Here is a 13,314-nt window from a genome sequence, read left to right as displayed (position 1 = left end):
TATATATATATATATTTTTTTTTTATATTAAAATTGTATTTATAATATTAAAATATTTCTTAATATTACTATTTTTACTGTATTTATGATCAAATTATTTAAAACACATGAAAACATTTCACAACCACAAACTTTTGAATGGTTGAGTTTAGTATTAATTTTGGTGCCATTTTAAAAACAGAGACCCCTGCTTTCTTTTTTACTCCATTTGTGCTTCGTCTAGCTGTTTTTGAACATATGAACGTGTCTTAAAGGGGTCATATGACGTTGCTAAAAAAAAAAACATTATTTTGTGTATTTCGTGTAATGTTTATGCAGTTTAAGGTAAAAAAAAACAAAAAACTTTTTTTCCCACATACTGTACATTATTGTTTCTCCTCTATGCCCTGCCTTTCTGAAACGCGTCGATTTTTACAAAGCTCATCGGTCTGAAAAGCGAGGTGTGCTCTGATTGGCCAGCTATCCAGTGCGTTGTGATTGGCCAAATTCCTCAAGCGTGGGATGGAAATGTGTGACAGAAAAGCATGTCTGCATTTGTGATTGGAGAAACTACAAACAACAAGCGCTACTCTACATTGCTCAAAACTCGCGTTTGAATCATCAGTGGCAAATCCTTTAAATATGAAAACGTACTTACAGGCTGCGAGTCAGCATTATTTGTCAGCTTCATAGACTGTATAGGGTCAGCATGCGCGCCGAAGGGGAAACAGGGGAACTGAATTCACCGGAACACCGGCATTGTAGGCTACTCTGCCAGGAAACAGTCCTCATCCTCCCTAAAATGCGTTGCACACATCTGAATATTTGGTTTGAACTGTTCTTGAACAGTGTTGTAAATACAACTTAACCACTGATTTCTAGTTGTGTCCTCTTTTGGAAGACCAAACAAAGTAGTTTCGCTTTCACAATGAAACACACAGTGTCTACGACATGGCGGCGGCGACAACAATACTACAGCGAGAATCAAAGTTACGCCTTCTTTCTTTGCGTGAACATTTGGGCAGCGTTATGCAAATCTTCCCACACAGTGACGTAGACATGTGGGGGCATGTTTAAACGAGGCGTTTTAGGAGGGCGTGGACGAGTCTTAACTTTTATAAAGAATATCTCTTTGGTTTTGAGACTTTAGTCTTTGCAACTTTAGGGATCTTATCTATTCACGAACAGCTTGTAACACTCCAAAGAGAAAGGAAAACTTGAAATCGCATCATATGGCCCATTTAAGTAAGCACCTCATAAAAACACATCTGATTGGGGTCTGGAGAACTGAAACTCGTCTAAATATTAAGGGCTTCCTTAAAACCAATTACTTGACTAGTCCTTCAGACAACCTGCTGAATAGTCAATAATTAACAAATAGTTTTGCACATCTCTAGGAAAGTGAAAAATTGTACTTTTATGCGCAAATGAAGGCTTTGACACGGCAAGTCTCAAAAGCCTCACCTCTTTAATGAAGTACTTGGGTTTCCAGGTGGTGCTGCTGGCCGTTCTCTGCTTCCCTTCTCTCCTCTGTTTCTCCTCCAGCTGGTGTTTGTGTTCAGTGGCCGCATCGATATCGCCGGCCTTCAGCGCTGCTGTCACATGCTTCCACAGCCGCCTGTTAATCATTGTCACAAGACAGGATAAGGACACGAGCAGCGTATTTTAAGAATTATTTCAAATTGAACAAATTTTATTTAACAACTGTATGCCAAAACATGTTACAAAATGTACTTCAAAGGGGAAGAAATAACATTTTCAACTATAAAAATACATTTGCCATTTATATTTTGGACAATATAAATATTACTTGATTGAAAATATTTAATAAATGGGCAAGGGTGGCCAATAAATAAATAAATAGAATGATGCACCTAATTTATATTAGTATGAAATATATATATATATTTAAAATATTTTGCATAAATATTTGTTTCAATTTATTATTATTATTTTGTTATATATATATATATATATATATATAAGCAATATACTGTATGATATATATGGCCATTATGGGATATTTTAATATATACTTAAAAATATACTGAAAATGTATTTTGTTTTTTGACATATGGGCAATCACTTTACAAGTCAGTTAAGTTTCTTGAGAAAAGTAAAGCTCCAAAACTTTGCTGTTTTGTCAAGGGGTGTTTCATCTAGCCATATTGATCAGGATAAGAAAAGCAACCTCAAATGATGAATGAGTCATATCTTTTATTAAATTGGACTCCAAACCTTTCAAGGATCAATGGATCCACACGTTTTGCATGCATACCACTGCTTCCATGCACCTCTCTGCCGCTATATCTTCTTGTCATTGCATTACGCGTGTGTGGTAGCATTAGACTACTCTGATGAGGCTCTGTCCTGTCTGGCTGGATCTCTCCTCAACAATAAGCCAATAAGCAGCATTAGAGATCATTAAGTGAAGTCTCCAGCTTGCTCAGGGCCAGAGCGGTGCATGAGGGTCAAGAGTATTTTATAAGAGCTCTCGAGGGACAGGATTTAGCTAAAATGCTCTAAAGTGCAGGATGCTCATCCACCATGGTATTATCTAGATCACTAAGCTCTGATCTTTTGCACTTGTTATTTATTTGTATTGTCTGAGTACCTCTATTCCCTTAAGATTTCACTATGCTTCCATTTGAAGCATAATGAAAATAGACAGTAATGGACTTGAGTAAAATGAATAAAGCAAAGTAACTCTACAAATGTTATTTATAGAAATGTATTTATTTAGTCCATTTTGTACTTTGGCAAATTTGATAATCAGATCATTTTGGCCTTTCTGCCACTAGACTGAAATGGCTGCAAAAAAAGAAAAGACTTAAAAATGTAAATAAATAAAAAAACACACACAAAAAAACAAGGCTGCAAATAAATAAATTCTGTAAAATAAAATGTAGTTATTTAACAAGAGTTGCCAAATTGAGGTCATTTTAACAATATTTAGTTCCATATTTTTTCAATGGTTATGAACGTTACGTTTTTTTTTACTTTTAAACAAAGGTTTAATGCTGCTACTCACATTATATAGAAAGTCTACTATGAAAAGAAATATGAATATTGTATAAAACAATGCTTAAATAAAATTTAATTTAAAAATAAAACAAAATGGTAAAACAATGCTTATAGAAAATATCAATATGTTAATTCTCTTCTAAGCAACTATATTGCCATTATTGAAGCTAAATTCATGAAAACATCTCCAAACCTTGATTCATACTGGCTCTGTTTCTCCAGTGGCCGGATCTTTTTCTTAATGACTGGCAGTTTGGACGTGTCAATCACTTTGGTCTCTCCACTGTTGTAGGTGAACTCCAGCGTCCCGTTCCACTCCCCCTGAGCCTTGCAGACGATGGTGCCGCTGGGGTTGTGTTTGACCTCAGCCGTGACTCTGTTAGAGAATAAGAGAAAATTAGTGAAAGATGAAAAAAGAAACAACTGTTTTACCTGATCTCAAATAAAACAGGCTCTCAAAGACAAGTCTCTTCACTCTCACCTGTGAACTTTCCCTCCATAGAAGGGTTTGGTGTGGAATGTGACGGCGGCAGAGTATCCGCTTTTGGCGCAGCAGATGGAAACTTTCCCACCCAGCTCCACCCAGGGCACTGTGAGAATGGAGCGGGCGTAGGCAGACGGCAGTGTGAACACATACTCCTCATCATGCTCCAAGAGATGTAAAATTCCTAAGGTAAAGCACAGGGCACACTCTCTTCAGCAGAACACACTCACCAGGAACAGTACAGTACAGAACGGTTTCAGCTCATCTCCAAACAAAAGATTGACCGCAATTCTGATTCACATCGATCCCAGTGCTCTGTAGGAGTTTACAAAGCTCTTGCATGTTTGGTGCAGCGGAGAATTTCAAAAAGTATTATCCTAGATGTGTAGAATATGACAATATTAAAATATGATAGCAGGATGAGCAGAGAATAGTGATTGCTGCATTAATATAACAACTGTTTGTGCTCTTAAATGTCAGTTTAACAGTCTCATCCATCTCATTGTGTCCAGTCCCAACCAATCCTAAAGGAATCAATGCGAGTCCTGTAAGAATTCTCTAAATAATGAATTAAGATCTTACTGGATAAACTGAAATTTGAAATTTGCAACTTGATATTTTATAAACTGCAAAGTTTTAATGCTGCTTCTTAATCTACATTATACAATAGGTATACAACTGAAAATAAATATGAAAAAACATGAAAAGGTGGATTCTTAGTGTTGTGGGATTATGGACAGTGAGGTTATTGTTAACTAAAACAAAACAAAAAAAATAATTTTGCTCATTTGAAATAAAGCTGGAATAAAATAGAAACATTAGATGAAAAATAAAAATGATAAATCTTGCCTTGGCAACCAGCTAATTTAAAACTTTTAAGTTGAAGTACTTAAATTACTAAAACTAAAACTGAATAAATAAATAAATATAAAAAAGCTAAATAGAAATATAAAAAAAATCTACAAAATATACTAAAAAGCACATGAAATTACTAAAACTAAAACTGAATGAATAAATAAATAAATATAAAAAAGCTAAATAGAAATATAAAAACAAATGACAAAATATACTAAAGCACATGAACTTACTAAAACTAAATAAACAAAATAGGTAATTCAAAACATGAATAAATACTATAATAGTACACAAATAATACTACAAACAGAAAGTAGGGATAAAAATAATAGTAAATGTAAAAAAAAAAAACAGAAATAAAGAACTTTGACATAATGAGTAAAATGAAGCCACATTAAACCATCAAAAAAAAAAATTTTTTAATTCACTTTGAAAAATTAAAAGTTCATAGTAATATTAAGTTAAATATTTGATTTTTAGTACATTGTTTACCTCTGTATGATAAACAGTTATTTTACAGTCAACACTTGCTGTCCAATTTAAAATCTGGATTCTGAAGCAAAAGCTTCAGCCTCTGTCTTTCTTGAGCATATTAGAATTGGTTCCAAATGATATGAACAATTCATTAGTATGCCTTTCGATTAAAAAAATTTTTTTAATTCAAGCTTAATTTCTAATACAATCCTTCTGTACAGCCCAGTGTCGTGTGTTTTGATCTGTTCTGATTCATCAGTCATCAGGATGACAGTTTTTTTTCCTCGATGATTTAACTATATAAGTTTCCTGGTGTACTTTGATTTTAATATATTATATTATAATGCAAGTCTCGAACCACAGTTGGAAGTTATTAATTAAAATGATGAATTGTGTCTAGCTGTGTAACTCCTGTAACATCTGAACAGCGCGAGCATGTTCACAGCAGCTCTCTCAGTGGGCCTGGCCTCTTTTCCTTTTGGTGGTTACATAATAGACAGCTGTCTAGTGGCAAAATCTCTGTGGGCTTTTAGCCAGTCTGACAACAGCACATCTGTTTCCCAGAGACAAGAGAGCTGAAGGGGGGTGGGTGCAGTTCGGCTCCCTGTCCCAGAAGGGTCAAACATGCTGCGGCCCAAAGCAGTGCTGCTGGAGCAGTTCCCTGTGAGAATGCTGATGCCAGAGCTTCTCTGATGATCCCAGTAGAGGACAGTTGAATTCATCTGTGCTGCCTGACACATGAGGAAACTACATTTGATGGAGCCGACATGGCTGATTAGCAGATGGGACATTCACTTGTGTGAAAGGTGTTCAAGCACCCATAATTCATTCATGATGTCAATTTGTAGGCGAATCAGGAATGCTAATTGACTATGGGTTCCATCAGGAATTTCGAATGGGTTTTTAGAACAGTAAATATTTTTCTATAGCACACACACACACACACACACACACACAAAAAAGTGTCATATAGATTTTCAACTACAGTACGTGAGGGTGAGAAAACGGCATCATTTTCATTTTTGGGTGAAGTATCTTTTAAATTCCTCTAAACTTCCTGCTGCTTCAAGTAACAGTGTGTACATTACTCGAGGGGATTAGTGTTATAAGTAATTAATGTTGTCCTAATTACAGAAGAGTCCTAACTGGTTAAGCACACCAAATGCTACCTTCATCCTGCATGATCATCCACTTCAGTGCACACTTCTGACTTTGGGAGTTTTGAGAACAAGCTTAGGTCCAGAAATTTCTATTTCAAATAAATGTGGTTCTTTCGAACTTTCTATTCATCAAAGAGTCCTAAAACAAATCAGCACATTAGAATGATTTCTGAAGGATCGTGTGACACTGAAGACTGGAGTAATGATGCTGAAAATTTAGCTTTGCATCACAGGAATAAACTAGATTTGAAAATATATGAAGTTATTTTAAATTGTAATAATATTTCACAAAACAACTACTGTACTTTTGTTTAAATAAATTCAGCTTTGGTGTGTATAAGAGACTTCCCTTTAAAAATGTTAAAATCCTTAAAACAGTAGTGAACTTATACATGGTAAACAAATTTAGGGTAAAATATTTTTAAATCTGTTTTAGTGCTACATTCCCTAAGTATTTATAAGCAACATTTATCTTGTGCCATCTGACATTTTGTCACAATGCCTTCTGGGATTTTATTCTTTGTGAAGAAAATAGTCAAAACAAGGTATCCTTATTAAATTAAGGCAGAGATTCTGAAACAGCCTTTGCATCATGGGAGTGCGATGACAATGCCTTAAAATGCTGCCTTTGTTGGCAGCTCACTAGTTTTACAATCAGAGTGAAACATCAAGGGAAGGGTTTTTCAGACAGCAGTACATTTCTGTTGTTATTCTGTGAGACAGATGGAGTTGTGATATAAGCACCAGTAAATACCACAGGCCCGGGGCCGACACTCATATAACCACATCAGCTGATCTGGAAACAGTATGCTCTTTGGACACACATCTGAGAGGATGAAGGAAAAACAGTTCTGCCTGAATGAGCAAACCCTCAGGCTTTAATCAAACAGTAATGAACAAAACTCAACGATCCCAACAGACAAATGATTGCCATAAACACAACACAACACAACTTTATGAATAAATAAATACTTCTAAGAAACTATATTAGCAGTTTTTCCAAAAAATGTTTTTAGTATGCAACCTGACTCACAGTAAGATCTTATGGATGGACATTTTGACTGGCTGTGATTTGTCACATGGCAAAGTAATTTGCTTTCAGTACAACACTGTCTCTTTTATCTTTCTTTGTCATTACCCTGTATTGTTTTTAACAAATGTATGAATTTTTAAATAATATTACAATTCTGGTCAATACTTATAAGACTATAATTATTTTCATGTTATGGCTAATCAACGATTAACTACCAGTATCAAAAGTATACTATTTTGTCTAAATAGATTTGTCTAAATAGATCATTAATTGAAATAAAAACTTCAACTTAAACTAAAGAAAATGAGAAATGTGGCCTTGGCAACTAGCTGAAGTAAAATAAGTTAAAGTACTAAAAAAAAAAAATTTAACTAAATAAACTAAAATACATAAACGCATTTTTTTTTTAAACGACAAAAAGCACACAAATTTACTAAAACTAAAACAAAAAATAAAATCTAATTCAAAATATTAACAAAAACTGTAATCAATGATACTAAAATAACACTGATCACAACATAATAATGTGTAGTATGCAAAAGATTACTAGATTATTAGTATTTAAAGATTACAGGAATTTTTTTTTTTTAAAGATTAAGTGAGCATTAGATGACATCAAGTGAGGATAAACAATTAAATATCCAATATCCACTGGGACTAATAAATACAAAAAATTGTCATTCTGATATGGTACCGATATGCTTTTCATCTTTATGTAAAATATAATGTACACTAAAACTGAAACTGGTGTTAAGAGAGACTTGTCAGACTCACCTTCTCCAACCATTGACACTCCTATGGACATGCCCATGAATTTGCTTTTAGTCCAAACATGAGTGTTGACGCATATCTGCTGCTCTTTGCACTCGCAGTAGAATCCAGAGACTGGGGGGTGGTGGGACACCTGCTCAGCCACAAACCGTAGCCGGTAAGATTCTAACCCCTCACTGGAGGTGATCTGGGAGGAATGAGCAGACTCGGGGGCTAGACTTGAGCTGGTAGTCCTGAGGGGCCGCACCATATCTCGCTGTACGTCCCATGTGCAGTGGAAGCTCTCCCCCAGAATGGGGTTGTAAGGCTTCTTGGCCACAGCACCTTTACGACCCTCGTGGAATGCGGTCAAGTAGTATTCCACAAACCGGATCATGCGTTCCTCTGGCGTCGCTCCAGATGTGATGGCCAAAAACACATCCGGATGGGCCATGAAGTTGGCATACATCTCCAAAAGGGAGCGCTTCTCTAGGATGAACGTGGGCAGCACCACCTGAGAACAAAATATATATAGGCATACATTATCTGACCGATCTTTTTTGTTTTGCTGGTATTTGAGTTTGAGTGAGAAAAGATTTCATGAATGTTGCTGAATATAGCTGCTTAAATGAGGAAACTTGAGCAGCAGAGAACATTATATTGTATTATATTATATATTATATCCCTCCACTCCTCTGTGTTCGCACCTTCCAGAGAGAATGTCACCATTTCTGTAGTTTAAATCCTCAAAAATCATAAAAATCACACTGATTCTTTAGGATGAGTGAGTGAATCACTGAATCATTCACTCAACCAATTCGTTCAGAAACAGTGACTTATTCACTATAATAACAAGCAATGACTCTGCTGAGGCTTTGTTCAGAGCTAATTTAATCGGCGGAGCAAAACAAAGTAACTGGCAATGATGTGCCTAAAATTACTCAGTAATAACTTCTTGTTTATTGAACTACTGTATTAAAGCAAGATCACACTTGCAATCTGTTTTCCGATCAGCATGGCTATGGTTACCTGTGGCACTCACATCCGCACAGATATAAAAAACCAGCAATCTTAGTTGTGTGATATTGCTCATATTATTTTATATTATTCAACTTCATGCAAACGGGATCTGCTGTCAGTGTAAAAACGCACATTAATACTGATCCTCAAAGATGTAATAATGTATACTGTATGCTTGTCTCTGTATTATAGAATCTGACTCCATGGATCAATGCTCTGTCCATTCCCCCTGAGGCCCACAGTACACACACACACACACACACATCACTGAACATCATCTGAGCTATCCAAATGCCTGCTCAAATCCTGCTGAACTATAAACACAAGCACAGAAGGAAATACTCCTCAGAGAGACTAAACAAAGCCGAGGTAGGTAGTAGAGAGAGAAGCATATATCACAACTAACACTGAAATATTCCTCAGGCTGATGAAGCGTAATTAGGGCAATAATATCCCGACACCTCTCGACATGCTTGAATTAGTCCATTAGATTCCTAATCAAGAGGACGAATAGGAACATCAAATCAGATAACATTTCCTGTTAACTGATTATGAAACTGAATTTCCCCTGAGCTATGATTATGTTAATAATATTCTTCTTCACGTAGTGTGGCACATCCTCAATCTGTGTCTGAGACTGGACAATGTCCATGCAAGGCTTTAATACACGGGAGGAAACATGAAATTGTGGAAAAGAGGCACAAAGCTGTACACTTGAGGTCCAGTTATTAACTGTTATATATGCCTTCACTCCAGTTATTCACAACTAGTCCGTCTGAGCACTGTCTAACACACGTTTACTTATAAATAAGGACAAACCATACACCTCTATTATTTTTTATATGAAGCAAATTATAATGAGTTACAGATAAATATGAACCCACCCCTAAAACAAAGCAGTTTTCATTTCTGAAGGAAAAAAACAACAACAACATCTACTTTTAGGGATGCCAGTCAATTAAAGTATTTAATTGTGATTAATTGCATACATTTTTATTATTATTTATTATTTCCTAAAAATGCACCAAAAGAACTAAAAAATCCAAACCCTAAATTTTTATATATATATATATATGAATAAAAATAACATTTATATGCCTTCACTCCAGTTATTCACAACTCATGAATAAAAATAACATTTAATATATAATAAAAACAAAATAATTGTATTTAGAACAATAATTTGATTATACACACACACATATATACAGTATATATATATATATATATATATATATATATATATATATATATATATATATATATTACTGGTATATGAATTCATAGATAATCATCCAAATATCTGTGTTTACGGCACACAATTTGTGGGTGCATGCCACAATGTTCTAATAATAAAAATCTAATAATAAAAATTTCCAAATCATAAAAAGCTGGAAAAGCATCCTTTGTTCCCTGAGATCAAGAGTGGATAACTAGTCTTGAGTGGTTCCAGTTTGTACATAAAAAGGAAGAGCGAATGTATACAAGTTGGGAACGGCCAAATTCTTTCACCACCATTAACTTCATGATTAGTTTGGGTGGGACAGCAAGTGTGTATTTGTGTGTGTGTGTGTTTGTGTGTACATATACCCGTGTGAGGTCCATGCCCAGTTTGAGTTGAGACAGCAGATGGAGGATGATGCTCCTCTGTTCATCTAAGACTCCGAGGTCTTCCTCCTCATTATCTTCTGTGTCTGTGATCTCCTCGCTGGAGTCCACCGATTCTGAGCTGGAGTTCTGCAATCACACGCAAGATCACTTGTGATTTACTGTTAATTATATTTTTACACCTAATTTCTCTGCACCACATCCATGGCATGCTGTGAAAGCCAGTATCCACCACACACACACAAAAAAATTATAATAATGGTAAATCATAACATAAACAGTCATGACATAAATAGTCAAAATTATGAGATATTAACTTATAATTCTGACATAAAAAGTCTATTCATTTATTACAACTTTTTCAATCAAAACTATGACTTTTTAATCTCATAATTTAGACTTTTTTATCTTGTAATTATGACTTACTATCTATTTTTTATGTAATTATTGTAATTTACCAAGGCTTTATTTATGATGGCGGAAATGGGCTTGCATACCATGCTGTCAGTTACTATAGACAATGATTTTCACTTGTGAAGAAATCTGATAATGTTTTATTGACAACTTATTTTGGAAAAAAGTAAAAGAAACTAAAAAGAGAGAATTGTTTAATTTATCATTTAAATGTAATTTGAAGTTGTCATCGTATTATAAGTTGCCAACTTAATTCAGCTTTGTATGTAAAAAAAAAAAAAAAAAAAGATTAAAAAAAATATCTAACATTTTTTTTTCCTCTTAAAATGACAAATGCTCATTGGTTGCAAGGCAACTGTGTGTCCAGGCTTGGGTGGCTAATATAGTTGGTACCTCCTGCAATCGCTCATACAAAAACATTACATTTTTCCTAATGCACAATGTAAAGAAGTGGACCAGAAGCACCTGCCCCAAAGCATCATGGGAAGTGTATAAAAAGCCCCTTCCTCTAAGGGCTCTACGTAGATAATGTTAGCAGATGAGCGGAGCAGATCACATGATCCTCTCTCTGTGGATCACTCCTTTTTCCTTTTCAAGGCACATGAATGTGAGTAACTGAGGGGCAGCAGATGGGATCTAAATGGGTTCAAATATGATTAGACTGTAAAGTAAAACAGTAGGGTTTTGTGGGCAAGCCGTACTCCCTGAGGTAACGCTTACAACTGGGCACAAACCATTGCCCGTGGCATTATGGCTCGATTTTTATTAAATTCTCTTGCAAGCCATTTATCATCTTCTCCTTAGCGGTAAAAAGGGAATATTGTGTTCCTGTCAAAAGTGCAGGAGCTCATCGAGACGGATGGGACGTCCTCATTTCAAGCTGCAGCGATCAACCTGAATATTTCATAGAACAAGAGCAGAGCACTTCCTCTCTCCCTTTACGTCATCACAGATATGATTAAATAAACAGACGCAAATGAGGTCACATGCAAGGTCATACATCCAGCGTGACCACAAATCTATAACACAAATGCATCACCAATACTAAATACAATGTTTCATGCTGGCATCTTGTTCAATTAACTCTAGATACGGTACTCAGGACTGTCCTTGTATGATTCGCAAAGGAACATGTCGAGGACACTCGAAACAATGTGTCCTTCTTTCTCTGTGGACGCTCAGTTGGGTGGTTTTGTTTTGTTGGAGTGTTTAGTAGCTACAGTAACTAGCAAAAAGTTGATTGTGGAAGCAGTTCATGCAAATCAATTCAGAGCTAATTAAATACACAGCGAGTTTAGAGATGCAGCGGAATGATGAGGAAAAGCAAGAAACATTACCTTGATATTTCTCCTAGAAAACAATGAGACAAAGTAGAGACTTTGTCTTCTTAAGACTTAGCTGTCAGAGACAAACACTCCAGTAACCTCACATCTCTTTTAAAGTTTCAGAAGAGATCTTAATGTCTCAAAATGTGCTCAGATTTACCCTGTCTACAAGCAAAAGTCACAGATATCTCATCAAATTCTCCCAAAACCAAAGCTTTGTGATCCATATTACTTTTACAGCTCTATATTCTTACCGTATGTTAAAATCCTTGCATTTGTGTTTATTTCTCCTAGCAACATCTGAGCAATGGTATTTTCCGCCGGTAGTTTTAATATGCTAAAATACTGGCACAAAAACATGACCAACATGAGCCAATAACAAAAAACATTACACCAATGAATGAAGTTTCCAACTTTCCTCACTCCCAACATTCCAGAGGGTCATCCTTCCCTCTCGCCAACAGGATAAACATGCATCAAACTTACATTCATTTCAGGGCTGGTTCAGAAATATGCTCTTGGGTGTTCATCTCATAGTTTGACTGTGGTGGTATCCACAAAACTCTCTCTTTCACGATCTCTCACTAACTCTGACACACTTATCTCGCTGCCCAGCTGTCCCTGAACTGAGGAAGCACTGCTCCCTCCCAATCTGCCAGCCTGTACTCTCTCTCTCTCTCTCTCGCTCATACTCTGGCTCCTGCCTCGACTCACCACAGACTGCTGGTTTAAAATACAGCTGAACTTCATGAGATTTGTTTGCTCACGGACATTGCATGACCGGTGAAGAGATTAAATTGAGACACTCCATATGACCTTCAATCTGTCAGAGCCACTTCCACTTTAAATCCCTTTCGTGGTGCAGTTACACCAATTCCACATCTGCCCCGCCCCTATTAAAATGCAACCAATTGCAAGTACTTTTACATGCACACATGTCCAGCATCACCTCTGTTTCTTAGAGCAAGCACACAATGCACACAACGGTGAGGTCAAATGTAGTTAGCTTACCATGTTGGACAAATTACTCACTAGTCACAAATTAGTCACAAATTGGACACTAGTTAACAAACTCTTGGTGCAATAGGTAAGCAATGCTTTAAATCTGAGCATTTCTCAAAAACACTTGTTTTTTTTAAAAATGCAGTAAAAACAGTAATATTGTGAAATAGTATTACAATTTAAAAT

The 13,314-nt window shown here is 35.8% G+C and overlaps 1 protein-coding gene across 1 annotated transcript in view; it reads right to left on the bottom strand.

Moving 5' to 3' along the window:
• Window positions 1–199: 199 nt before the first annotated feature.
• The window catches only part of LOC107551176 (oxysterol-binding protein-related protein 10-like), a 43,461-nt gene continuing 30,346 nt past the window's right edge, over window positions 200–13,314 (bottom strand). Inside the window, exons 7-12 of the mRNA XM_016232701.1 lie at window positions 10,370–10,516; window positions 7,784–8,273; window positions 3,485–3,671; window positions 3,197–3,379; window positions 1,444–1,597; window positions 200–223 (exon numbers count right to left, since the gene is read on the bottom strand). Of these exons, the coding sequence (XP_016088187.1) occupies window positions 200–223; window positions 1,444–1,597; window positions 3,197–3,379; window positions 3,485–3,671; window positions 7,784–8,273; window positions 10,370–10,516 (1,185 nt within the window). The remainder of the gene's footprint in view (window positions 224–1,443; window positions 1,598–3,196; window positions 3,380–3,484; window positions 3,672–7,783; window positions 8,274–10,369; window positions 10,517–13,314) is intronic.

This window comes from Sinocyclocheilus grahami, unplaced genomic scaffold (assembly GCF_001515645.1).
Source record: "Sinocyclocheilus grahami isolate Dianchi unplaced genomic scaffold, SAMN03320097.WGS_v1.1 scaffold417.1, whole genome shotgun sequence".
NCBI classification, from domain to species: Eukaryota; Metazoa; Chordata; class Actinopteri; order Cypriniformes; family Cyprinidae; genus Sinocyclocheilus; species Sinocyclocheilus grahami.
The sequence above is the reverse complement of the archived record's forward strand: the minus strand, read 5'-3'. Positions and strand labels throughout refer to the sequence as shown.